Here is a 27,701-nt window from a genome sequence, read left to right as displayed (position 1 = left end):
AATATTTTGATGTGAATATATGTATTTGAATGGAAATTGTATGATTTAGTATTCATATGTTACCGATTGTAACTCTGTATATAGATAGGGTCTGTTCTTTCCTTTCCCGCAGCGTCTGCATCAGCGTCAAATTAAAATGGTAATGACCGTAATACGTAACAAAGTAAAACGACGATGGTGGAACTGGTGCTGGAAAAAGGAGATGTCGCAGGTGGTGTCGCAACAGTGACCGCATCACCTAAAAATGACGCCTCAAATTCCAGCGGAGTTGTTGCGATCATCTTCATCAACACCTGCGATCATCTTTGGTGGCAATTTTATCTTCTTCGTAACCATGTTACTGCCGTTTTACTCTTCGTCGTAACCGTTTTACTGCCATTTTACTCTAACGTAGACGCTGCGGGAAAGAAAAGAACAGACCCATAATATTCTTTTCTTCGCCTCTGCTCTGGACTCACCTCCTTTCATTTCATATTTTGTGTTAATAGGCATAGAATATAACTCCTCGCCTATGCCACTCCTTCGTAGCTGTCACTATAATCACACGATTCGTTCTCGTATCTACAAATTACTAATAAATGGTATTTTATTTTTATTATTTTATTTAGTTACGTCGTCTACATTTCGTTCCCGCTAATTTCTAACAAAGTTCTTCAAGAAATATATAGTAATAAATTGATGAACCCCGATCTCATGAATGTTGTCAAATTAGAGATACATATAAACAGACTAATGCGATTTGCATGTAGTTAAAATCATGGCCAATCAATTACCAATATGCTTCGACCAATATACAACAGGTAGCTAGGCATTCTTTTTGGACCATTGATAATATAAATATAGCAAGTTGGCTTTGTAAACTTGTATCCGTTGGAATACACTTTTCACATATATATCTTTTTTTTAACGATATTTCCGCCGCTATGTCTCTTAAATATCGCTTAAGTGCATTACTAATCGGCCTCTAATTACGGGCAGTAACTGCGAGAAGCCGCAAAATGGAATTCTAATTTGAGGTTGCTTTTGTTTTTGGAATTAAATTTTAGGCTGCTTTGTTTGTTGTTTCATATTCGGTCTTTTCTCTTAATAATAAAATAAATAAATAAACTCTTAGACAAACTTGGAGCTCGTTCCTTTTTTGTATATTTTGTTCTTAGGATCATAATTCATAACGAATTAGATCATAGAGTTTGATCATCTGTAACACAAATTATTGGCATCTTATCCTTGATTTATTTTTTATAATCAACATCGTTACCATTAAGAAATAAACAGTTGGTAACAGTCGTAGAAATTACGTGTGGTGTAAGCCTAAAACCATATCTACTAAAATGAAAGCTCTAACCATATTAAATAACTGAATACATTTAGTTTACATTGTATATATAGTATATTTAGATGTTTAGTTACGGCTTGATGTATTTGTTTTGCTTTGTATAAACGCATAGGATGTAAACTTTGGTTTTCTCTTCACCAACATGCATTCTATGGCTTGAATGATAATTCTAATTACATTTGACATATTAACACAAATACTTGATTATTTACACCAAAAAAAAAACTTTGATTCATATCTTTTTTTTCTACATGTCAGTTTATAGTTGAGTTTGCTGTTTAAAATTTACCATTCCCAATACTAACGCAGCTGATTGTCATGGCCCTCCATAAAAGCAAAAAGAAGAAATTCCAATCACCATTATTAAATGATTATTTCACATCTATATATATACGATGCTTTTATGTACTTTAACCCCCCCCCCCCCCTCTCCCAAAAAAAATATTTTATGTATTTATTACTTCATGGCCAACTTGCCTGCTCAAGTCTAGATTCCTATGGGCATGACTTCATAAAATCATACTACAAAAACATTAACGTTTGATATACTAAAATTTTAAATTGTTATTTGAGAAGATTGACTAAAATGACTTTACAAAGTGGTCAGTTTGCTCATGTAACCTAGCCTCCTTACATTTTTGCTACACTAACCTTACCTGCATGGAAAAGACAGCAAGGTCCCTTACATCAAAAAAACTGTTTTTGTTGAATTTTTTAAAATTTCGTAAATACATAATTATACACAGATATACAATATATACATAAATATATATATACACAATTATACAAAAAAATACAAAACATTCGAAAATATAAGGGAATTTAATTGATGGAGGGAAAATAAAGGGTCATTTTAGTTTATTTCCCTCCCCCGAGTAAACCCTAGTGGCGATTTCGATTCTCTCCCCCTCCTCCTTCTTCGACGACGACGACGACAAAGATTCTTCAGATCCACGGTGTTTTAGTTTGTCTGCATTCCTCCGGTGTTCTTACCGGTGTTTCGTCATCTCCGGTAAGTCGTTCTTTTCCTTTTCATTTGTATTTCGTTATTTCCTTTTGCGGTCTTCGCATCTGTCACTGTTCTCCGTCTTTGCGGCTTTTGGCGAGAGCATATAGGCGAGAACGGACCAACGGCGGTGAGGAAATCTGTAACCCTAATTGTTTTTGGTGTTGCAAGAAACAGTTTTTCCGCGGTGGTTCCAACGGCGGATTGTCGAAGGATTGCAGGTGAGTTTTCATAAACTTAGGTGATATATCTTAAGTGATGGGGTTTGGTAGACTAGTTTTGAAGTATCTGGTATATATTATATTTGATAGACTTGTATCGTTGAATATGATAGACTTATTGTTGTATATGATAGACTTGTATTGTATCACGTATGGGAGTTTTTCTGATTTTCTGAGGTTCGTTGATATAAATGAATGATAGACTTGTATTGTATCACGCATACTTCAATACACGATAAGCTTTCCAATATTCGACCTATAATATGATACACGATAAGTCTACCAAACTATTGAAAAAAATCTATTAAAAAAGTAAAGAATAAATCTATCTAAAAACCATCGAAACTGAACATATCTATTAAACTACATTGAAACTCTATCAGAAAAAGTTATAAGTCTACCATTCTATCTCTTACCTTGATTCCATAACGTTTGGTTAGAGCATCAGATACGTGATTTGGGGTTATGGTGTTCCCTACACCCCCTACGAAATTCTTGTAAAGACGTGCTAATATCTCCGGTGTTGCTTGTCGGGCACGTGAAGACCGCATTGTGATCGAACATGTGTGAACACCATAGTAAGTTTTCACATAGAACTCTGGCCTATCTCCAACCGAGGAAGCTCGAACCCTCCATTTACATCCTCCCACCCAACACTTAACCGTCAATAACGTCGGTGTTGAGTATCCGACGTCGTAGTCCATTTTGTTTGCAACTGCATAAATCTTCAATCTCGTTTCGAACTCCTCTTTGGTCTCGTAACATTGCCCAACAGCTAATTCCATAGACTTCATCTCCATCTCCACAAAATCATCCATTCTTGCTGAACCGCGTTTCTTTGGTGGCAGATTTTGCATGTCTTCTTCATCTTCAGAATGCTTCCCACACAAACCATAATCTTCGTCACTAGAGCTTGCACCATCCGGATCATCGCAATTGTCGAACCTTTCTTCTTGATCATCTTCATCATATTTGTCAACTTGATCGTCTTCGTTGTCTTCTTCGGTGAACTCGTTAGATCTATTTTCATTCAGCTCATCAGCATCTTCTTTCTCCTTATATTCTCTTGACGCCTTCGAAGTAATCTCGGCGCATAGACGGATCGTCTCGTTTTCAAAGTGACGCAAAAACACGGCAAATAGTCGAGGATTACCTACAAACACCCGCGGTGTATCTTTCGGTAGCTTGTCATTCGATCTCTTCGAGAGCATATAGCTGAATTGAATATCATAACGACGCTGATCTAAACCCAGATCTTCGTAGACGACTTGTCGAAAATCTCCATACTCGATTTCCCGATCAACAGCTACAACTCGACATCCTTTACTCTTATCAACCAAGAAAAAATATCGAGTTTTTGCGAATTCCCACTTCCCACACACTAAAAAAATCTCGACCATGCATGAAGAAGACATGATAGAGGATGAGGTACAAAGAAAAAAAAGCAAAAGAGGCAAAGAGAGGCAAATCACTGACGAAAATGATGGCGGCGTGTACCCTAGTATAATTGGATGCGGTGGTTGGAACAGCAAATTCGATAATAACTGCTGGACAAAGTTGTCATTTCACAGCATTAAGTCTACCCTTCATTATCGATATATCTCTATCAAAATTTCAATAAGTCTACCAACATCGATGTTTCCAAAAAAAGAATATGTCTATTATACTAGCAAATATATCTATTTTTTGGACAATATGTCTATCGATATCAAATATATCTATTACATAATCAAATATATCTATCACACATCTAAAGTCTTTTACTGAATTATAAGTCTACCTAACTCAAAATAAGTCTACTTCTCCATAATAAGTCTACTATTTTTTATTAAGTCTACCATGAATAAAACAACTCTATCATAATATAAAAAATAACAATGTAATAGATTTAATATCTTCTCCTATAAGTCTATCTTCATGACAAACAAGTTTATCATTAGATGTAACAAGTCTACCAATTCAGGTCAATAAAACTTCTGAAAGTCAACTTAGAATCACTAAATCTACCAACCCGAAAATAAATCTACTTTGAAGACATATATGTCTACCAAAAATCAAATATGTCTATCAACAAAATTAACTCTACCAAACGATAAAAATAACTCTATCAACATATGTCTACCGACATCTAACAAATCTACCAACATCGTAACAAATCTATTATCCAAAAATTATGTCTACCAATTTTTGGATAAATCTATCAAAAATTTTAAATCTATTATAAAGGATGGTAGACTTAATTTTCAGCGCGTGTTTTTTTGTGCTGACGTGGAAATAAAATAGTAATGGCATTTCGGTAAATACGTTTTTTGTCATCAAAGCTTCTAAAGAGTAAGATGGGGTTTTTCGAAAAAGGAAAATTGTTCTAATTATTTTGAAAGTGTTAGATTATTTTAATAATTTCATCTAACATTTAGGTTACAAGAGCAATCCTCCCTTGTTATTTTTCATCTAAATCTGTAATAACAGTTAAATGGGATAAATCAATTAAATGCCCAAGAAAAGCGCGGGAGTGGGAAGGGGTGCTTCGTACAAAAGTCATTCGAGCCCAACAGACTTTCGCAAGTTGCGGCGGCTCTGAATTTTATTTTGTTCAAAACATAAACAATTATATTATATTTCTATTAAATATAATTGTTCACTGTGATATTTTTGTAATAGGAATAGATATTAGACGACGTTATAACAGAGCCTGACGAACATCGAGACGCAGACAAGTTGAATGAAGAATAGAAAGTTATTTGGCAAATCGTAAGCAGTTACAAAAGTCATTAGAGCACCTCCAATGGGAGGCTTTTAGAAATTTTTTTAGATTTTAAGGGATTAAAAATAAATCAAAAACTAATTAGAGAATAAGAACCAATCCTTAAAACTCTTATTTGAGAACCTCATTCTTTAGAGGTTCTACACTTGTGACCTTCTCATTAGTTTTTAGAATTAAAATTTAACTGAATAATTATACTTTATTATAATATTAATATTTCTTTGTTTAAAACTCAAAAATGAGAACTCCACCATTGGAGGTAACTCCTTTACCGTCACATGCTTCCATGTTCCTTCATCTATTTTTTTTTTTTTAAACTAACACAACAAAATTTATAACCTAGAAGTTAAATACGAAAGCTGATAAAATTCAAAAGCCAAAAGGCGTCATATAACCAATCATATATTCTGATGGTTTTCGTTTTTTTTTTAATAATTTTTCGGTTTTAAAGTTCAATTATTTATGGGAATATATTGTAAGAGAGGGTCACATGGGCGTGATCCCTAGCCATTAGATTGGGTGGATCTGCGACTTGCGATCTCTACGAGCCTGTCTTCTTGACTACTACAAGTTGCTTAGCTATTAAAAAAAAAAACTATTGTAGTTTGAGTATAATGTACTAGTTAAAAAAGAAATGTAATCATATGCATGATAGTAAAAAGACTAACAACATACTCCGTATGAAATAAATTGCTTACGTGATAATCTTGAGTTCGTCACACAAGATCGGACGATAAGTGTAACTATGGCGTATACAGAAACGACTAAAGGAAAATAGAGATAGATACATTTATTCAAAATTTAATTATCTTATATATTTCTTGGATATATAGTTGGATTAGATAGCAGTGAAAGGTGAAGGTTAATGGATATGAAACAACACCGCCCAGGCGACTTGGAGGATTCACTGAATCCGAGGAAGTGAAAGTTGCTATCCCTTTTTTTTTGGTATTAAATTATTAATTGATTCCGGAATAAATTAATTTATAACAAAGAAAACAATACGGCGGCCCACAGTGTATTTCTTGGAGGTTTCATCATATAGTTTCGCATTTTTGGCAGTGCCCTTAACAACTTAGTTTTATTAAATTGTTGCTGCGTGTGTCCAGTAGTTCGCGAGGCATCACCTACAAATATAGATAATTTCAACTTTGAACTTTTAAGTTTTAATATACGGTGTGGTACCACAATAAAATAACTTTATTCTGTATCACTGATTCACTGTAGGAAAGTTGTAGTATATACTTAATCTATCCACAAACTTTTCAAGCGTCATTTAATAAAACACCATAGTTATTGATCTTAACTCCTCAACATTTCAATATATGTATATCGCATGATACACACATATATATATCTATATATGTAACTCCTCAATATTTCAATATATGTATATCGCATAATATATATACTGTAAAATGCGTTGCTCCAAGTAGAATTTGTGTCTATATTTGTTGGACGCTTTTCTCGTACCACTGCAAACTATTATATTGGTTTTGAGTTCATACACAAGTCTTTTTTTTTGGGGTAAGGTAAAATTTTATTCAACAAAACATAAAACCTCTTTACATTGACATGCTATTGTTTCAAAATTTTAAACAAAAGAAAGCCAGAGTAAAACAATTGAGGATTTTTTTTTTCAAAAAGCTAGAGAAAGAGTGGATCGAGAGATTAAACCCTAGTGCCAATTGCCAAACGGCCCAAACCATAGAGAGAGGATCAACAACTTGAATCAGAATAGGTGGTTAGTTCCACGTTCGAATTCAATAACTTTTGAGATCCAAGTGGATTTAACCATGTAGGAAAGTCAATAGGGGTCCTTTGAAGATATTCACAATCCAAAGTTTTGGAACATTCCGCCTAATTTGGAATTTTAGATTGACCCCTTTGAACGAGGAGAGGGCAACGTCAAATCACCCCCTTTTATCATTTCATAATCCCGTTTTCGTCTATATACAAAGTCAACCTAAATATATTTTATCTTATAAAACAAGTACAATTAATCTTTTTATCAAAGCGAGAACGGTCATCTAAAACCAAACGCATATTCAGCCGCCGAACGCAAGTTCATGCATTTCAATTTACACACATGTTCTTTTTAATTTCAACTATAAAGTTGGGTCAAAGGCCATCCTAAAACATATACCAAATGTCCAAATCCAAATCCTTTTTGTTTATCTTTCAATTTTTAGGACTTTAAACGAACAAAGCCGTCTCTTGACTATTCACGATAGGAAGAGTTTTATTACACGTGTGTGTTATATGATTTTGTGGTACCTTGTACAGTTTATTATACCTAATAATTTGCGTTCTTCTCATGGAACGTCATGATAATGAAGTAATGACTACAAGTCTACAACTATAATCTTAAGACAGGTCCAAAACCCACGGTCCGAATTCATAAATTGGGCCAAAAGAAACGGCCCAATAATGCAACTGCCCAATAATAGCTAACGACCAACAATCGAATGAAAACCACATTCGAACTTTATATTGGAAAGGTTGAACGTTAACAGACTCAGATAAATCCAAATACATGTGATTCCCGGATTTAAGCTTCATACAAGACAGTACAAAAAGAAAAGAAAAGAAAAAATGTTTTAAAACCCACCGACAAAAAACGCAAGACCAATCTCAAATTACCAATCCACCTCTCATGACCTCAGTAATTACCATACACACTTTTGATTACATATTAATTGGAAGTATCTGAAAAGGGGCAAACTTAATCAGGAGTAATCTAGGCTTACACAATAGATCGAACACACTCCAAATACAAACAGAGTCCGTGGTAACTAAATTACGAAAATACCCATGGGGGATAGAGCAAACTCTTTTCCTCTTATCGCCGGCATCGAGTGATCGACGAGCAGCCTCGACGGTACGGATGCACCGGACCTCTGGCTCTGAAGCAGTTATGAGTGTAGTACGATCTTCCAGATCTGGGAGGACACGGGACTCGATTCGCCGACAATGCACCGTACGAGATGTAGTATTTCCTCCTCTGCCAGTACAATGACCGTCGATCTGCGCCACCGACGTCGTCTTCTTCCTTCACATCTCCGTCGACGTCGAACGGGTCGCCGTGAGAGATGGGCCAGCCGAATCCGTCGCCTAGAAGAATCAGGGATGGATTTTCGGGGAGAGATTCAGATCGCGGGAGTGAAATGAAGACAAGAGAGACAAGGATGAGGAGGAGATTCAGAGACGGAGCTGCCATTGCGATGTTGGAGACGAAAGCGAAGAGGAAGAAGAAAATAAGAAGAGAGAGTAGAGAGTCCTACAAGTCACATGCGAAGAGGTGATTGGGTTTTACAGCTGTGAAACTTCGCTTTCTTTTGGGGGTTTCTAGTTAATGCGCCATTTATGGACCTCGACCTTCGTGAGGGCTTTTTCGGGTGCGTGACGATGAGTAATCTGGTGGGACACGGTGTAGGATAAGATCATATGTGGGAAATGATTGATTGGTTTTGAACCCCGTTGGATCTATCATCCTGATTTACGATAGATTAATGGGCCGGGCTATCTTACTGGGCTACATAAGCTGCTACTTGTCATCTAATGGGCTTTGTGATAGCTGAGGTTGTTTCAAGTACTTTCAGAGTGATATTCGGGCTACTTTGTTTTGAACTGATCCAATATAATATCTTTCTGGGTCCTCAAAGAAAACACAGCACCTAAAATGTTCAAATGACCAAACAATTTCAACAAACAATTTCTTTTTTAGTATATGTAAAAGTTCTAACAAAAATCTCGATTAGAAACTGTAGAGTATAAAATAAATTTAACTATAAATTAAGGAAACACGAAGGACCTCTAATGAGAAGTAGTCCCCTTTAGTTTGACAAGAGTGATCAGTAGTACTTGAAACAAACATTTGGATTTAGTAAATAATCGAATACAGGTATTTAGCATGGTGAAAACAGTATTTAGCCAGACAACAAAAACTATCACAAACAAGCCTGAAGCTGAAAAACATCTAATCATTAAATTATTTCATTAACAAAGATCCGATGATAGTAGTTCCTGATTTACAACTCACTCCAAACCCATGGAGATTCTGACATTAAAACGATCACACACATAATCCAAAACAGGAAAAATAAAGTTAAAAGACTCTTATATAGTTCCTTTTTTTTCCTATATAAATTAATTTCGCCTCTTCCTAGAATCATTTTTTTATCGGACATCAATATAATAATAGTAAAAATTAAAAAGCATCATCATCTAAGAATCTGTGCATTGCCCACCATCCCACGAGTCCCCATTGCTCCACACCCTTTCATAACCACTCCACCGCCGCCGCCACCACTTGCCATTGCCGTCATTCCACCGCCGCCGATCAAAATCTTACCTCCTCCTCCGCCGTTAACCACGGCCTGCTCCTCCAGAGACTGCACCTGTTTCTTTAAAAACTTCACATAATGAATAGCTTCGTCGAGCATCGAAGCTGTATCCATTTTGGTGCCACCAGGAACAAGCCGTTGCAAAATCCGAATCCTCTCGCTTATCCTCTCTCTTCGATGACGAGCAGCCACGCTCTGTGGATCTTTAGAGATCCTGACGTTCCTCCTCTTCGGTGGCTTCACCGCCTCGGGATCGATATGTATTGGTTGCATCACGGCGATTCGAAAGATCATCTCTCGCATCGCCGCCATGTTCGTGTTATTGTTGTTGTTTCTTTTGTCGTGCAAAACGGAAGAGTAGGCTGTGTTGGCGGGAGCGAGAGAAGAAGGGTTAGTGACTAAACCGGAACCGTACCGGAAACCTGGTTCGTTGGTCGTTGAGTGATCAGAGTGGTTATGGGCTGAGTTGAAGAGAAAAGGGTAAGTGTTGTTGTTGTGGTCGGGAGAGAAGAAAGAGGAATTAGGGTTACAGAACTCAGGAAGCTTCTCCATTTGATGCATCATTATCATGTTCATTATGTCAGAATCCATAGAGAAAGAATATGGAGAAGCTGATGAGATAGGTATGGCGAGAAACTGAGTAAAAAGCTCACAAATTATATTTTAGGGTTTTTTCTTTTAGATGATTGATGATGAGAGAAAGAGACGGTATGTGTGAAAAACGGCAGTGGTACTACTGTGCCCAATCAGAACTCAACCAATACAACAAGATGTTGAAGGACTTATATAGCACAACTTGTGGCCCATCCATCTTTTTTTTAACTTATACTACACATATTTTATATATATACATATACTTACATGCATATATAATTGTAAGGAAATTCTTCCCATTTTCAACTCTCCCATTTATGGGCATATATATGTATATATTCAATGTTCAAATTTTGTCTTCTTGTCCAAGTGCAAATTCCAATCTTCCACATGCATTCGGACAATCTTATTAGTGTAATCATATATCAACTATTTTATAAACATTTTAGCAACGAGTCATTGTATTAGATATAGTGCATATATTCATATATTAAAACGAGCTAATAACTCGCGAAGATTTTGTTCGTTTGCTAAGAGAAACTATGGAAAAGCGTTTACATGTAGGACTTACTATTAGTAGAATTACTGCGTAACATAACTTGCATCTAAAAGTAAAAACAAATAATATACGTTCCATTTAAGTTACAAAAGAAAAGAGTCCATTTATTAGGATCGATAATGACCGTCGATTCGAGCAGAGATTGACCATATTATTCCAGATCATGTTTGTTGTAGACCCGTGTCTTACATCTATTGGTTTTGGATCCACTACTAAATGCAAAAAACGCAGAACGCGACAAAACAAGGTGCATGAACCGCTCTCACCAGCACAACAACGGGTATTCCTTATTTAATTTCCAGCATTATTATTTCTTACATTTCATAATCAAAATTTTATTTCCTCTATCAATTTTTTTGGGTGATAAAAGTCTTTTGGTTCTCTTATATTAGCTGAGTATAAGATTATCCACTGTTTCTTTTTTTTTTATTGTATTAGCACAAATATTTTCTTCATCCATGAAAAACTATTACTTACCATGAAAATCCAATTATTTATCATTTGGTTATAAGATTACTGATGATTACCCCACATCCACATGAGATATGACAGAATCCGGGGAGCACTGTTTTATTCGGTGAAGTAAAAATTAGCACATTCATGACAAAAAAAAAAAAAAAAAATTAACACATTCATCATACTCTTAATGAGAAAAGTTCATAATAGATTAAATATCGGTGTATGTAACAATTGGTGGACAAACAAACATATACATATACATATATGTAAGAAATAATGGAATGGTTAATCGGATCTCAATTGCCATCGAGCCTTAGCGTATGGCACGCTTCTCAAAGACGATCATAGAACGACTTAATTCTTTTTTTTTATATATCATCTTTCTCCCTTTCTTTCAGAAACGCATTTTTTATGTACTTTATTTTGCAGTCTCTTTTTAAAAAATAAAATAATAATAATAATACATTTGTTGCTTACCGCCACTGACTTTCCTTCTGGTGGACGTACGGCTCAGTTTTATATGAAATTGTCAAGTTTTTCTTTCTTTCTTTTTAATTGCTTTTTTAACCATAGAATTTATGGTGAAATCGAAAAATAAAGATTCATCATCTGCTGCATCTGACAATCCGATATAATTCCCAACAAAGAGGAGGATTTTTTGTTTTTTTTTTTTTTTTATAACTATTGTTTGCAAATGGCTTAGAAATATAGTGTCATTTTTATTTTCATAAGTAATTTTATACTTTTATCCTTTGAGTAATCTTTTCACAGGAGGTATCTCACGAACTATAATTTAATGTTGAAACCACGTCAGTATTATATATAGTATCATTTTGAGTATCACTTAAGGTGGATCTGATTCGTGATCAGATAAAAATATTTAAATGGCACTTTGTAACGAATTAATAATATGATGGAATAAACTAAAAATGTAACAAGAAGCGCAGCATTCTAATCAATTTAAACAAAAGACAATAAATGATTCTTACCCAAAAAATACATTACACAAATCCAAAAGATACCACAAGCTCTTTCTGTTCTTCTAAGATCTGTCTCACTTTATTTGTACAAAATCACACTTAGCACATTTAAGACTGGTTTATGTTTTTTAGTTTATTTGTATATATAACTCTGATTGTTTGGATGGTTCTTCCCCATGATTAGATTAAAATAGGCAGACAAAGCAAGTGCTTCGATCTTGGTTTTACCCTTCTATGTTGACACCAAAAACATGCAAAATCCTACGAAATGGTGACGTTTCACTGCCCTCACTCTCTCAATCAAGAATCCGGTTTTGTCCACTTTCACTTTTGCCCTCATTACAATAAATACTAATCTCTGTGAAAACTGCCCTCCCTTATCGTCACATTTAATAGTAATGAAATTGGTATCTCTTGATTATGTTCTACTTCTTTTTCTTTCAGAATTCCGTTAGTATGCAGATTCATTTCAAATTACTAACACTGTAAATATAATTGGCTGTTATAAATTAACACATAAACTTATGAAATTCAAAAATTAAAAACGTATCCATACCGATTAATACCGATGGGGATTTTTTCACTAACTTTGTTTCATAGTCTTCGCACTTTATTATGACCTTCGACTTGTTCCTTTTTTTCTCTCTCGGAAGATCTATGAAGAATCTATGTGACAACACAGTGGGAACAAAGGAAAGGTAAGAAAACAAAAACCCTTCAGAAGGACCACAGACATATACTGATATACATATACATGTCTAAAAAAAATGAATATGATTGGTTAACCTTTGCATGGTAGTGGCCAAGCTGTCTCTCGGTCCATTTTATGTTAATTTTCTCTGAAATTTGATCGATGCCGATGCAAATGGTTACTTTGCGGTAATTGAAGCGTTGTAACTAATTACGGTAAGTTAGTAAGACATCAATACAACTCGAATGTATAAAGCATTGATACAGACCCAAATTCGAGTGTTATTGGCCAGTGCAATGGCACATCGCATGTTTTTTTTATTGAGAGACCAGGTCTAGGGGATACAACTTTTTCAATTAATAAGAAGAGAAAAGTTGAAGTCGTGCGGTTATTACATTTAGTTGGTAGTTGGATGTACGTTTATGATCAACATAAAAAATTACTTCAAACATTAAAGTTAAGACATAAATATATATATATATCTAATTACTGTTTAATCATTAAAACGAAAATTAAGAATTAACCCTTTTCACATTTTCCATGTAAACTTGGTAGAATATTTTAAACATCTTGGATGTTCGACTGTTTAAAATACGCCATTGTTTTTATAATCAGTGACAACAAATGTACTGTTTAGAAAACTCCACAGATATCGAAATACCCATTCAAAACATTGTTTTAGGGTGAACACTAACTATATATACTGTCAATATCATATCTTACGCCAATATGTAAATTCGAATGGTAATTGATACATCGAGGAAACTAGAAAAAAAAATTTATGTTACGTGTCTTGTGGAGTACTAAGTATATTAGAAACAAATTTGAATACCGGAAACAAATAGCATAGTTTAATTAATTTTTATTTTCTAAGATGTGTGATATACCAAAATTGAGATAGGTTGCCTCCCAAGGCAAGGTAGCAATACAATCGTGTTCATGTCCCAAGCATCACCTATGTTCGTTGCTCCACTAACAACCCAATTTATATTAATAATTAAATTAACATAATCCAATTATTTTCGCAAAATTCACTCCATGGAAAATTACATCGTTGTTTAGTTATTAAAAAAAAAATTCGTCCCACGTGAGATATCCCACAAAGGTCCCAACATCACCACAGAGAGTCTCTGATCATTACAATATCCTTAAGATTAGATTTATTTAGACATTTTCTTATAATATCTTCTTGGGCAAGTGCTCTGTATTCGTCTGACACATTTCTATCATCTTCCTCTCTTTTTTTATTCTCCTTTTTTTTATAAAAAAAAATTATCGAAGAATGGAGATTTTTTTTCTTGTATTATCCTTTCTTCAATGCCTTTTCCACCTTCCCCTTCTCTATCTCTCTCTTCTTCTTTTTTCGGATAAATTCTCATGTTCTCTATGACAGGATAAAGTTCATGCACTCTTCTTATTGTAATTATTATTGGTGGTATTGTTATTATTTATAAAATTTTATATAAAAAAGCATCATGAAAGTGTTACAAAAAAAAAGCATCATGCATATAAAACATAAAATAATGCAAATAAAAGATCAAATCGATGGCATTGAAAAATTACCATATCTTCCAACATCGAACCAGTTTTATGTTTCAAAAAGAAAATGTCTTGAGATGCAAACAAAAGTCAAAATCTAGAACTAAGGAGGTAGAAACTTCCTAGACCGAAACGTAGATGTCATGTACTCATTTGCTGTAATTTGATAAGAAAAAAACGAAAAACTAGTAAAATTCGGGAAAGAATGGGGACAAGCAAAATAGGTGGGTTGACAAAAATTTGGGTTTTATTGAATATAAAATATTGTGCCTTTAAAATGGGTAGGTGTTGGAAAATGCAGATCCCAAATTTTATTTAATTTAGTTTTCTATATTATTTATCTCATTCCTCTTTCTGTTTTTGTTGATTTTTGGGTTTTTGGTACGTTCTTTGACTCCTCGCACCTACGTCTCTTGTGCTATGTTAAATGTACGTACTCATCATTTGATTTTTTTCCCGGTGAACCTCACACGACATATGTAAAACCAAAATATGATATAAGATAATGTTTTAATTTTGATGATATGGAAATCAGGATATTCTTTCCTTTCGGATATTTATTTGACAAGGATCACGTACAATACAACTAAATATGCATCTATATACTTTTTTCTTTCTTTTATATATATGCATCCATATACTGATCGTTCCGGAATATTACATGTACATGTTTATTTGGTTTTGGTTCTTGTTAACAGACAAATATCAATGAGTCAACAGATCTAGTGATCTTAGAGCATTTATAAAGGATCGCAAATATCGGTTGAAAAAAATTGTGTGTTCCAAATACTAAACAGCATCTTTTGTTTCGTCAACTAAAAACTAACATTCGTTTACATAATTGTTCTTGGTAGTATATTTAGATTAGTATTGTACCGTTCTTGTTCTAAACTATCATCAAATGGCTGTAACGATTATTATCTAGATGTTATTTACAAAAAATTATTACATTTTTTAATTTTAATATTTTAAGTGTTAACGAATTTTCTTTTTTTCACCACCTCGTTTGTCTAGTAAATTGTAGTAAGGTTGTCGATTTGTATCAGTACTACAAATTTTAATATGGTAGAATGCACATTGTTGGAAAAAAGAGTTAACATTCAAACACGAAACCTGCCTTGAAATTAGATGTTTTGCATCTCAGAGTATGTCCATTCATAATTATCACAAGGTGCATACTTGGAGAGGTAGAGGTTTTTCGACTATCATTGATTTTCTGGATTATCCCAAATTCTTGTTATTTTGCCACCAATACGAATCCGTAAACCTTGTTGTACAATTGATTAATGTGTTTGAAATGAAGATACAATGCATTTGACAATTTCGGGTTGAAAATCAGTATTCAATGGGTCTCGTAGCTTATTTTTTACAGCCCATTAGTACGTAGGCCCACTACGATCATAGGAAAAGCTGAAAAGTAAAGCCTTTCTCTACGTGCTCTCATATGGTTACCGTTAATGTTTTCTATAAAACAGTTTTAGTTATTACCATTTTTTTCCCACCACATAATTACGATTATCAACCCCACGTGAAACATTTTTTCGATAAAACCTCATGTGAAACATTCATATTCCAAAACCAAATATATAGATTACCTTTACAAAAAAAAAAAAAATTCCAAATCTCTTCTTCCCACAACTCCAAGTATTCCAAATCTAAAATACGGTCTTAATCCTCTCTCACACACATATACTGATATACACACACATATATATATATATATAGGTTTATACATCGTACATATAAAATTGCATTCACAACATTACAATACTCACACAAAAATCAAATCAACATGATCAGCAGCGATGATGACAAAGATTTTCCGAGAGGATATCTGATTCTTCGACCGGAAGAGCTTCGGCCATGGGAACTTATCCGTCTGCTATTCTCGGGAGATATCGAGAAGCCAACATTAGTCGATAGCTCAGAAACCAAGGAACCAAGTTTCCGACGTCGATGGCTTATCTTCGTCTCTCTCGTCCTCCTCAAGATTCTCCGATTCTTCTCCGAGCTTATAGCTCTCCTTGGCTCAACCTTAGAATTCTCTTTGAACTTCCTCTCTGAGAATTCTTTCTCCGGTTTCATCCTCCGAGGTCTTGAAGACCATTTCCATTAATTCCTCTCTAGTAATAAATTATTAATTAAATAGTTATATTGATTTTGTGGATATATATGCAGGAGAAGTGGTGATGCCGAGAACAATGTCGGAGAATTATCAGTCATTTATCGGACATTTAGACACGAGAATAAATTTAGACAAGACGATGAATCTCGAAGATGGAGACAGATACTATGCTGCATTGTCCATTATGGCTTCAAAAATTGCCTACGAAAACTCAGCTCGTATTAAATATGTCGTTGAGAATCATTGGAATATGAAGTATTTAGGTCTCGTTGACTATTGGAACGGTATGCATTCAAGAATTAAAAATAAATCTTATTCCATTTAGTTAATGAATTTTAGTTTATAAAATTGTTTGGTGTTTTGATAAATTTTTTTTTTGTTGTTGGCAGAATATCAAGAAAAGGAAACAACACAAGCCTTGATAATGTCTACTGAAAAAACAGCAACACCATCGTCCAATGGTCAAGAAACGAGGGTGGTGGTTGCATTCAGAGGCACAGAACCGTTTAATTCCGAAGATTGGTGTTCAGATTTCGACATAACGTGGTATGAGCTCCCAAATATTGGGAGGATCCATGGTGGTTTCATGAAAGCTCTAGGGCTCCAAAGCAATTGTAGTTGGCCAAAGGAGCCTCTCTCAAACCCTAATCGATTATCCCCTTTAGCTTACTACTCAATCAGAGACTCTTTGAAAACTCTGATCGCTGAGAACAAAAATACCAAGTTCGTTCTGACCGGTCATAGCTTAGGAGGAGCCCTTGCGATATTGTTCGCGGCTGTGCTTGTGATTCACGATGAGACCGAGTTGTTGGAGAGGATTCAAGGGGTTTATACTTATGGACAGCCTAGGGTTGGCGATTCCAAGTTTGGTGACTTTATGAAGAAGAAATTAGAAGAATATGATGTAAAGTATTATAGATTTGTTTATAATAACGACATTGTTCCAAGATTGCCGTACGATGATAAGGATTTGATGTTCAAACATTTTGGTACTTGGATCCACTACAACCGACACTATCAAGCAAAGGTATATATATACATCATATTCACACTTCATTATTGTCAGGAAAAACGTACAAAAACTATTCAATATATTTTCTGTGACTTTATAGGTTTTAAGAGACCAATCGGATGAAAACTATTTTTCGTTGCGGGGGATTATAAAGATGAGATGCAGTGGTATAATGGAGCTCATAAGAAGCTTCACTATTGTGACTGAGAAAGGATCGGAGTTTAGGGAAGGATGGTTGTTGAAAGGTAGTAGGTTTTTGGGGATTATATTCCCTTGGATTTCGAATCATGGACCTCAAGATTATGTAAATGCCCTTAGATTAACCCCTCCCTGTGTTTTCGAAATTTATAGAGATGTATCCATATCATAAAAGGGTTTTGAGTTAATTTTGTGTAATGCTCAACATTATATCTATTCTCAGCAAAGAAGAACACAATAGCCAGCAGAGAAAAGAAATCTCTCTGGCGTTAAAACATAGCAGATAACAGATATGTCGGTTTCCATATGCAATCAGCTACTTTATTAGACTTGCCATTGCTTAAAACTCGACATGATGAATAAGTCCATCTGATGTAAGTATGATGTAATAAGTGAAATATCCACCGTTAGATCCACATCCATTACAATGGGCTTGGGTTTAGTTTTAATGATCCGTTATTTTGGGCCATTGATGTCTTCCTTTATATATAGAAAAAATTGTTGAATTTACTTTTACCTAAACTATAAATAGTGTGACATTGTGAAAAAAAAACACAATATATATAATATATTTTTCCGTCGACTTATATCTATCATCAATTAATTATTTTAGATAAAAATTGAAAGACGTCAACAAAAAAAATAAAATCAAAATGAAATTACTAGTGGCTTAAAATGGGGATAAGAAGGAAAATGACGATTTATCCATTCACAATCCTAAAAAATCCACCGTGCGCTCTTATGACGTCACATTCTAATAACTAAAACATACATATTAATTGAGTTTATTATATGAATTTCTAATGGCGGAGAGAAGAGAGATGTCAACGTCAGAAGCGATATTTGTAGGCAGTGAGAGATGAAGTGTGTCGCGGTGGTGATGCCACCTGTCTTCTCCTTCTCCATTTCTTCTTCTTCTTCTCCAAACCTTTTCTTCTTCTTCTTCTCTCTTGTTTGAATCAGAGGCACATTACAAAATAAAGTCTTGGTTATTGATCAGAACTCAAACTGATTTTTTGGCTCGAGATGGGTTCAACTCCGTTTTGCTATTCAATCAATCCATCGCCATCAAAGCTTGATTTCACGAGGACCCATGTGTTTAGTCCCGTCGCGAAACAGTTTTACTTAGATCTATCATCGTGTGCTGGAAAATCGGGAGGAGGATTATCTGGGTTTAGGAGCCGTCGAGCTTTGGTCGGAGTAAGGGCGGCGACGGCGTTAGTGGAGGAAGAGAAGCGAGAGATAGCGAAAGAGAAGAAGAAACCGAGGGTTTTAGTGGCCGGAGGTGGAATCGGAGGGTTGGTGTTTGCTCTCGCGGCGAAGAAGAAAGGATTCGATGTGTTGGTGTTTGAGAAAGATTTGAGCGCCATAAGAGGAGAGGGACAATACAGAGGTCCGATTCAGATACAGAGCAACGCTTTGGCTGCTTTGGAAGCCATTGATATTGATGTTGCTGAGGAGGTTATGGAAGCTGGTTGTATCACCGGTGATCGGATTAACGGTCTTGTCGACGGTGTCTCTGGTACTTGGTGAGTTGTTCTTGAGATTCATAGAGAATCTAAAATGAAAGTTCATAGAGGATTTTTGGTGAAATTTGTTTGTAAATCAATTAGGTATGTCAAGTTTGATACTTTCACTCCTGCGGCTTCACGGGGACTTCCTGTGACACGAGTAATTAGCAGAATGACTCTGCAGCAGATCCTAGCACGCGCAGTTGGAGAAGAAGTGATTAGAAACGAGAGTAATGTTGTCGATTTTGAAGATTCTGGAGATAAGGTGGTGATGATTGGAATTTGTTTTTTATATTTTACTCTTTAAGACTATTGATTTACCAATATGTGTAAAGGGGAAATGCCAATGTTGTTGTATGGGTTTATGCATTTAGGTAACGGTGGTGCTTGAGAATGGTGAGCGCTATGAAGGTGATCTACTTGTGGGTGCAGATGGCATTTGGTCCAAAGTAGGTTATAATTGAATAGAGCTCAACAAATAGCTTCTGTTGCTGAGGATTAAACATAAAGATTCTGCCTTTTGCTTTTTTGTTTATAGGTGAGAAATAATTTGTTCGGTCGAAGTGAAGCTACATATTCAGGCTACACTTGTTACACCGGCATTGCAGATTTTGTACCGGCTGATATCGAGTCTGTTGGGTATGGTGCACTCAAACTTCATCTCTTCTCTTATTATGAATTTTTTTTCCCTAATATTTGGACTGTCTCCTTCTCTCGAAAAGCTACCGGGTTTTTTTGGGACACAAACAGTACTTTGTTTCTTCGGATGTTGGTGGTGGAAAAATGCAGTGGTACGCATTTCACGAGGAGCCAGCTGGTGGCGTTGATGCTCCTAACGGTAAATTCTCTGCATTGGTTGATGTGTGTTCTTTGGTTTACATTTAGTATCAAAGCACATACGCTTCTCTTTTTTTGTTCTTTTTGTTTTGCAGGTATGAAGAAAAGATTGTTTGATATATTTGAAGGTTGGTGCGACAATGTACTCGACTTATTGCACGCGACAGAGGAGGAAGCGATATTGAGAAGAGATATCTATGATAGAACTCCTAGTTTTAATTGGGGGAAAGGGCGTGTTACGCTGCTCGGGGATTCTATTCATGCGATGCAGCCGAATATGGGTCAAGGTGGATGCATGGCCATTGAGGTATGTATATGTATAAACCAATTCAACCAATTGACTTGAAGTAAAAAAGCCACTTTTGAGATGACTCTCCGGTATTTTTGCAGGATAGTTATCAACTAGCATTGGAGCTTGAAGAAGCATGGGAACGAAGTGTTGAAACTAATGCACCAGTAGATGTTGTTTCCTCTTTAAGAAGGTAATACTAAAACACGAATCTGCTTAGTTTGGACACCTGATGAACACTTAAACTTCTCTTAAATCATGGTTTAGATACGAGGAATCTAGAAGACTCAGAGTCGCTATTATTCATGGAATGGCGAGAATGGCTGCAATTATGGCTTCCACTTACAAAGCATACTTGGGTGTTGGGCTTGGTCCTCTGTCTGTGAGTATTCTTTTATAGTATTCAGTGATAGAGGCATAAATGTTTTGGTGCTCGTATGACGTCAAACGCCAATTCTCATATCTTTCTTTGCAGTTCTTGACCAAGTTTAGAGTACCGCATCCCGGAAGAGTTGGTGGGAGATTCTTCATTGACATTGCTATGCCTTTGATGCTTAACTGGGTCCTTGGAGGTAACAGGTTAGATCTTTCTCTGTATTCATCTTCATAGACGTTCAAATATTTAGATTTCAGTAACAGTCCGCACGTTAAAGCTAACCCATTTACATGCTTTTGCAGTGAAAAACTCGAAGGAAGGCCACCTAGTTGCAGACTCACTGACAAAGTATGTTTCTTTCTGTCTCCACTGCACTCAAACAAGTTTTATTTAGTGACTGATATCAAAGTGTAACTCTTTGTTTGAAGGCTGATGACCGCCTTCGCGAGTGGTTTGAAGACGACGACGCTCTTGAACGTACCATAAACGGAGAGTATGTAGCACAAGTCATATATTTCTTCACCTAACAAAAATCAGCTTTGCTTTTTCTAAACTGCTTTGTCTGAGTCTGTATTTCTTTGCAGGTGGTATCTTATTCCATATGGCAACGAGTGTAGCGTTTCGGAAACATTATGTCTAACCAAAGATGAAGATCAACCTTGCATCATCGGGTATGAAATTTATAATCAACGATTGTTGAGAAATTAAGTACAAGTTTTTAAATTTTGAAACTCTTTCTGATTGCAGAAGTGAACCAGACCAAGATTTTCCTGGAATGCACATTGTGATCCCTGCCCCTCAGGTATATATAAACCTCTGCATATCATATAGTGACGTAAGAAGGTTCAGAGACTAGTCAAGTAACATAGATTTTCTGTCAAATCTTTGGTTTAGGTTTCGAAGATGCATGCCCGTGTAACCTACAAAGACGGAGCTTTCTTCTTGATGGATCTTCGAAGCGAACACGGAACCTATGTGACCGAGTAAGTCAATGAAGAATTGGTTATCTCTTGAGTCTGTGATGGTTTCTGATCAAATATTTGATCTTTGAAATTGTGTTACCAGTAACGAAGGAAGAAGATACAGAGTGACTCCGAATTTCCCGGCGCGGTTTAGATCTTCCGATATCATCGAGTTTGGTTCAGATAAGAAGGTGAGCCACGTACTGTACTACCAAATCTCGCTCTGGTTCTGAAAAAACTAAACCGGTTTGGTTCTTATCAGGCGGCGTTTAGGGTCAAGGTGATCAGGACAACTCCAAAGTCAACGAGTAAGAATAAGGAGAGTAACGGTAAACTACTTCAGGCAGTTTAAATAAGTAAAGCGACGGTGGAAACTTAAGATTTGATCAGTTTGGAAGATAATTTGTGTAGTAATTGTATCAAAAGAAGAGGAAAAAAACTATTCCTTGCATTGGAATGTATATATAGGGCGAAACAGAAGATAATTATACAAAACGTTACTCCTCATTTGCTTGTCAAACTTAAAAGCTTGTTTTACTTGTTGGTAAATAAATTGTTTCACTTTGAAAATTTATCGAGTTTATCTCTTTCAAATCAATCCGTTACGTTGACAAATAAAAAATACGGAGTCAAATTAAAGAAGATAATAAATACTTCGCCGTTAAAAAAAAAACGAATAGGATGATAAAATAATTAGGGTTTTCTTAATGAATCATGGTGATATTAAACGTAGGAAGCAAGAAATGAAAAATTATAGAGTGAGAAAATAATTTTACTGACATGTTTTACTGAAAAATTATAAGGTCCCATCTTCTTTAAAATTCACTGTCCAATTCCGCTTGGTGTTTTGCATATGTTTAACACATTTTTCATAATGACCATAGCAGACGACTTGAAAAAAGTCCAAACTTTCATTTTCTTATATATTTTTTTTGAAAATAATGTTAAATTTATATTCAGAAAAATCTGTTTTCTTTTACATACATTTTCTCAGAAAGGGATGAAAGAAATATGGCTGCAGAAGCAAAAACATAGTAATGTAAAAAAAAAAAAACAGAGCACAAGAAATATGGTTGCAGAAGCAAAAACATAGTAATGTAAAAAAAAAAAAACAGAGCACAAGAAATATGGTTGCAGAGCACATTTTCTTATATTTAAAACGTGCTATATATATATATATACAAACCAAAATTGGTATACAATGTGAAGCAAATTAAGAGAACTGGTTTACTCGGTGTAATGATTGAATTATCTTTAAATAGAAGCCGACCCGAAAATGATAGTTACCGTACTAACTATTTGTAACGTTCCAAAAGTGGAAGGAATTATTTCAAATAACCTGTTTCTTCGAGAAATAGCATTTATTACAGCTACAGTATCTACGGATAATTATAACATCTCCGTGCCGCGTGTAGATTCACATGGGACCCATAAGTGGACTAGCGATGTAGATTCACATGGGACCCATATGTGGACTAGCGATGTATTCCTATTGGTACGATGATGATGTGGCTGCCATGTAGACTTCACTTTCCTACTATATAAACCCTAAGCTCCGCCGGTTTGTTTTCAAATATTCACAACACTTTTCGATCCTTCCCTGCGAGAGGAATTATTAGCAGTTTAATTTTGACCCCACGAAAATGGATAATTCAGAAAGTAATCCATCTTATGATCAAAACGAAAATTTCACCCCTGCTTCACAACCTCCTTACCTGACAAGAGATCAAGAGCATGAGATCATAGTCTATGCTTTGCGTCAAGTGATAACCAGCCCCGGTGGTGACACGTCATCATCAAACTCGTTCGCCAGAGAAGCTCTTCCGCGTCCGGAAGCTGGCCCTTGTCCTCTCTGCGGCGTCACCGGTTGCTACGGTTGCGCATTCCCACGACACGAAGAAGAGATCAAAAAGAAGGAGAAGAAGCACAAAGGAGTGAGGAAGAAACCATCAGGTAAATTATGTTTCAATACGTTATGTTCCAACATCTTAGAATTTGTTCTACTTATGTAATTTAAAACCCATTAGGTAAATGGTCGGCGGAGATATGGGATCCTAATATGAAAGAAAGTAGGTGGCTTGGAACGTTTCCGACCTATGAGATGGCGGTGCAGGCTTACGAGGAGGCGGATGCTGCGCTTGTCAGAAGAAGATGAGCGAGACGTGGCACAGATAACGGAGATGACTGAAAAATATTTTGGTCAGCGATCATACAAATTACGTAGACGTGGAATTATATATGAAGACGATAAATAAATGCGTTTCGAAAAAAATAATACTAATGTATTACGTAGTGGAATTATATATGTTATGCATGAGACTATATTAATAGATAGTTTGATGAAATTAATAAATTAGAAAAAATATGAATGAATGATTTCTTTAGCGATTTCCTATTCCTAAGAAAAGTAATAAATGAATGAATTAGTATTACTGCTTGATCTCTAGTATATATGGTGGATGGAGTTTCGACAAAATTCTTTTTCGTCTATTATATTTTTAGGAATATATAAATATAATATGTGATGATGGGTATATATAATGTGGTATCAGAAGTACAAACAAATACTCTAAGAGACTAAACGTCGGTATGAACTCTATTTAATACGGACTATAGTTTTGAACGATGAAAGTGTACGTGCTCTAGTTATTGCTCTGGCTATTTTAAGTTCCAACGAAATTAGTAACATCCAGTTAAGTTATTGAATATTACCTAATATAAATCCGATCAAATGGATGGAATAATAATAATTGCTCACGAAATATGAGCTTTAATAAACGAAAAAAAATATTGAGAGAAAATGTGGTGCTAAGACGTAAGATTCAAATGATGATTTTCAATATATTTAAGAATATATATTAGAAAGTATCGAAAAAATATACAATGTCTTCAAGAGTAAACAAAATTTCATGATTAGTTTTGAAAAAAATGAAAGATTTTGAAAGATGATAAGCAAAGATTTTGTAAACTGGCATTGCATGTGATGGGATGGGGAACCTAAATCTATTCAATTTACGAACGTTTATATTAGCTAGAGCCTATTTTTAATAGATATAATAAACATTAATTCATTACTTTCTCTATTAGCCAAAATAATTAACACTAATCATTAATTTCTACTACCATCTCTCTCTCTCGTAACTTACAGAAGACATATAATGATTTTGACGGCTCATCATCTCCGAGAACTAAACCTCCTCTCACGTACTTCTCTACCTATACATACAACTTAAAGTGTTTATACATTCCAAATTCATATATATACAGACGATTCGTTTTCTTCTTCTAGCACTTCAAAGAACGTTACAATTATGTATCCCTTGTCAATCGAAATGGCTGATGAATCATTCCTTCGAGAAGGAAACTTATCCTCGTTACTCGATCAATCAGTACTTTCCTTGGATTATTACAAGTAAGTCATAAGGGATTTCTCTTTTTGATTGATAAAGAAAAAAAAATAGTATGTTTGCGTTAGAAATTAATCTAGTATGCTCTTTTGGTTGTTTTGGGTTTCTGCAGTTCGTTCATTAACCCTTTTAAGGATTTTCAAAATCAAGCCTGGTTTTCTTTCCAAGATAGCATTAATTTTAATCTTCTCTCTACTAGTTTATCGGCTGGTGATCATATGTTTATGGCTTCAGTTGATCTTGAAGCCATCTCTACAATGTCTCAAGGTATACATGAATACACATTTGTATACACATATATATATATATATACATGCTTGGATTGTGATGCACACCTTATGTCGTGTATAGCAGATGTGTTGAGTGGTTCGTGGTATGAAAATACTGGTAATTACAATAATCAGGTCGAACCAATTGGAGATGAAATATCAAGAACTAATGGCTTAGTGAATCCAAAAATGGAGGTAATATTGCATGAAGATAATAACACGATGAAAGAGACAGGAATCCAGAACAGGAGATACAGAGAAGATGGAGTCATCAAGAGTTTGTCAAGAGAAGCACTCAAACCATACTTCTACATGCCGATAACTAAAGCAGCCAAAGAGCTGAACATTGGAGTAACCCTCTTGAAGAAAAAGTGTCGTGAGTTGGGTATTCCTCGTTGGCCTCACCGTAAGCTTATGAGCATCCAGGGCATAATTACTAACCTCAAGGTGCGTCCACACACACATGCATGTATATAACTAATGGACTTGCTTATATATTTTGGGTTTACATTTATATGTGATGCATGGTCTTTTAATTATGAAAGGATGAGTTAGGGAAGACGGGGGGAGAAATGAACAGGACTAAGCTGAGAAATGCTTTGGAGATGCTGGAGATGGAGAAGAAGATGATTGAGGAGGATCCTCATTTGAAATTTGCGGATAAGACTAAGAGGTTAAGACAGGCTTGCTTTAAAGCTAACTACAAACGAAGACGGCTTTTGTCGTCTGTTTCTACCACATCGTCTCTCTCCTGGGAGCAAGAGCCTGTCTAGGGAGAGAGAGAGAGAGAGAGAGAGAGAGAGAGAGAGAGAGAAAGAGACCTAACCAACTATGACTCGTAGTAGTTTCTTTTGATGATGATGAAGGTTACTTTGCGTGTGCTAATCTGGTTTTCATTCTGGCTTTTGTTTTGATTTTCCAGATTTGTTGGTTTATTTAAAAAAAAAAAATCGAATGAATATGTTTTTTTGCTTAATTTGGATTTTTTTGGATTGAGTCGCGGACGCTTACAAGATTGTTTTATACTATTGGGCTTGATTAGTTTCAATAAAGCCGAATAAAGCTGTTAATCACTAATGGCCCAATTTATCCGTTGCGTACGTCCGAATCCCAATGGGGATCATCATCAAAAATTCATCGTGAACATAATAAATCTCTACAATTTTATTATGATTCATTTAAGACAGCTTCAGTTAATTTCTCGATACAGGAAGAGAGAGACAAGAGAATCACAAATACACGCGTGGACGTACACGTGTCAAAATAACTTTTACGGACAAGAGAAGACATCGCCGCCATCAATCCACCGGTAATCAGCGTCGACGGTGGAACCATTATTAGCGGTGGTGGTGTGAAGAAGACTCTTTATTTTGTGAATACATTTATGGTTGCGGATGCGGTTGAGGACGGCTCTTTTGTTCAGCGTCTGCGTTTGCGTTTCCGACGATTTCAGATGTAGCTGCTTAGACACTTGCTCCTCTTTTAAGCTCTCTTCTCCATCCTCCGATTGGACTCGTTTCGATATCACAAACTCCATTATATAACAAATGAAAAGAAAAAAAAAACTAGAAAGCTCTCCAAAGTTTTTTGTTGATAGAACAGAAAAGATATTGTGTTGTCTAAAAGACAACACACTCGTGTGTATTTATATATAAAAAAAAATACAGAACATAGTTTAATGGATAGGTGGTGAATCAGATATTGTAAGTTGTGTATAAGAAAAAAATTGTTTTTCTTTTCTTCTGAAGACATTACTTTGGGCCGTAAATACCATTGGTTATTACGAAAACCGGTGGCTGATTTGGCTCTTCATTGATTTAAAGAGAAAGGGACACAACAAACTATGTGCTCTCCTACGTGCCATTTCTTTCTTTAGTTAGCTTTCAATAACTCAATTTCCTGCGTTTAGTGCGTTCTTAATGCCTTCAATCAATTTTATCTTTAATCACTCCTTGCATAGTGAGACAAAATGAGATATCTTTTTATATATGTATAAACTGAGATCCGTAACTAATTTCAAATTAATTTAAGCTGTATGTGGAAGAACCAAATATTCTTGTAATTTAAAACGTTTCTTCTAGTCAATGATTAAAATAGCATTCGGAGAACTCGAGTATGGTGAGTTCACAAAAGGAATCATCGATCACCATGAGACAAAATCACATTATATTTTTTTAATAATTATATTGATTAGATTGGAACTGCAAATTTCGTTTCTCC

The 27,701-nt window shown here is 35.3% G+C and overlaps 7 protein-coding genes across 7 annotated transcripts; 4 read left to right on the top strand and 3 right to left on the bottom strand.

The window, feature by feature from the left end:
• Window positions 1-7,796: 7,796 nt before the first annotated feature.
• On the bottom strand, window positions 7,797-8,778 carry LOC18012849 (protein RALF-like 34). The gene has a single exon (XM_006393843.2). It carries the CDS (start codon window positions 8,545-8,547, stop codon window positions 8,170-8,172), a length of 378 nt encoding a protein of 125 aa, XP_006393905.1. The 5' UTR covers window positions 8,548-8,778; the 3' UTR covers window positions 7,797-8,169.
• Window positions 8,779-9,550: 772 nt separating this feature from the next.
• LOC18012317 (transcription factor HEC1) lies at window positions 9,551-10,264 on the bottom strand. Its single transcript, XM_006393842.1, has one exon. It carries the CDS (start codon window positions 10,262-10,264, stop codon window positions 9,551-9,553), a length of 714 nt encoding a protein of 237 aa, XP_006393904.1.
• A 6,023-nt stretch (window positions 10,265-16,287) lies between these two features.
• On the top strand, window positions 16,288-18,002 carry LOC18012908. Its single transcript, XM_006393841.1, has 4 exons — window positions 16,288-16,588; window positions 16,674-16,904; window positions 17,010-17,647; window positions 17,733-18,002. Exons 1-4 carry the CDS (start codon window positions 16,288-16,290, stop codon window positions 18,000-18,002), a joined length of 1,440 nt encoding a protein of 479 aa, XP_006393903.1.
• Window positions 18,003-18,668: 666 nt separating this feature from the next.
• Window positions 18,669-22,375, top strand: LOC18012907 (zeaxanthin epoxidase, chloroplastic). Its single transcript, XM_006393839.2, has 16 exons — window positions 18,669-19,359; window positions 19,444-19,606; window positions 19,716-19,790; window positions 19,880-19,980; window positions 20,064-20,179; window positions 20,274-20,485; window positions 20,569-20,660; window positions 20,735-20,849; window positions 20,943-21,046; window positions 21,146-21,191; window positions 21,272-21,336; window positions 21,428-21,514; window positions 21,591-21,645; window positions 21,738-21,826; window positions 21,909-21,996; window positions 22,068-22,375. The coding sequence occupies exons 1-16, from the start codon at window positions 18,857-18,859 to the stop codon at window positions 22,155-22,157; spliced, it is 2,001 nt and encodes a 666-aa protein (XP_006393901.1). The 5' UTR covers window positions 18,669-18,856; the 3' UTR covers window positions 22,158-22,375.
• A 1,067-nt stretch (window positions 22,376-23,442) lies between these two features.
• Window positions 23,443-23,960, top strand: LOC18012708 (putative ethylene-responsive transcription factor ERF121). The gene is made up of 2 exons (XM_006393838.2): window positions 23,443-23,758; window positions 23,833-23,960. The coding sequence occupies exons 1-2, from the start codon at window positions 23,449-23,451 to the stop codon at window positions 23,958-23,960; spliced, it is 438 nt and encodes a 145-aa protein (XP_006393900.1). The 5' UTR covers window positions 23,443-23,448.
• A 1,177-nt stretch (window positions 23,961-25,137) lies between these two features.
• Window positions 25,138-26,254, top strand: LOC18012707 (protein RKD3). The gene is made up of 4 exons (XM_024151015.1): window positions 25,138-25,217; window positions 25,325-25,479; window positions 25,567-25,928; window positions 26,027-26,254. The coding sequence occupies exons 1-4, from the start codon at window positions 25,138-25,140 to the stop codon at window positions 26,252-26,254; spliced, it is 825 nt and encodes a 274-aa protein (XP_024006783.1).
• A 373-nt stretch (window positions 26,255-26,627) lies between these two features.
• Window positions 26,628-27,096, bottom strand: LOC112083550. The gene has a single exon (XM_024151767.1). The coding sequence runs from the start codon at window positions 27,016-27,018 to the stop codon at window positions 26,752-26,754; it is 267 nt and encodes an 88-aa protein (XP_024007535.1). The 5' UTR covers window positions 27,019-27,096; the 3' UTR covers window positions 26,628-26,751.
• Window positions 27,097-27,701: the final 605 nt, after the last annotated feature.

The sequence above is a fragment of the Eutrema salsugineum genome, unplaced genomic scaffold (assembly GCF_000478725.1).
Source record: "Eutrema salsugineum unplaced genomic scaffold, Eutsalg1_0 scaffold_6, whole genome shotgun sequence".
Taxonomy (NCBI): Eukaryota; Viridiplantae; Streptophyta; class Magnoliopsida; order Brassicales; family Brassicaceae; genus Eutrema; species Eutrema salsugineum.
This window is presented reverse-complemented; position numbering and strand designations above follow the sequence as displayed.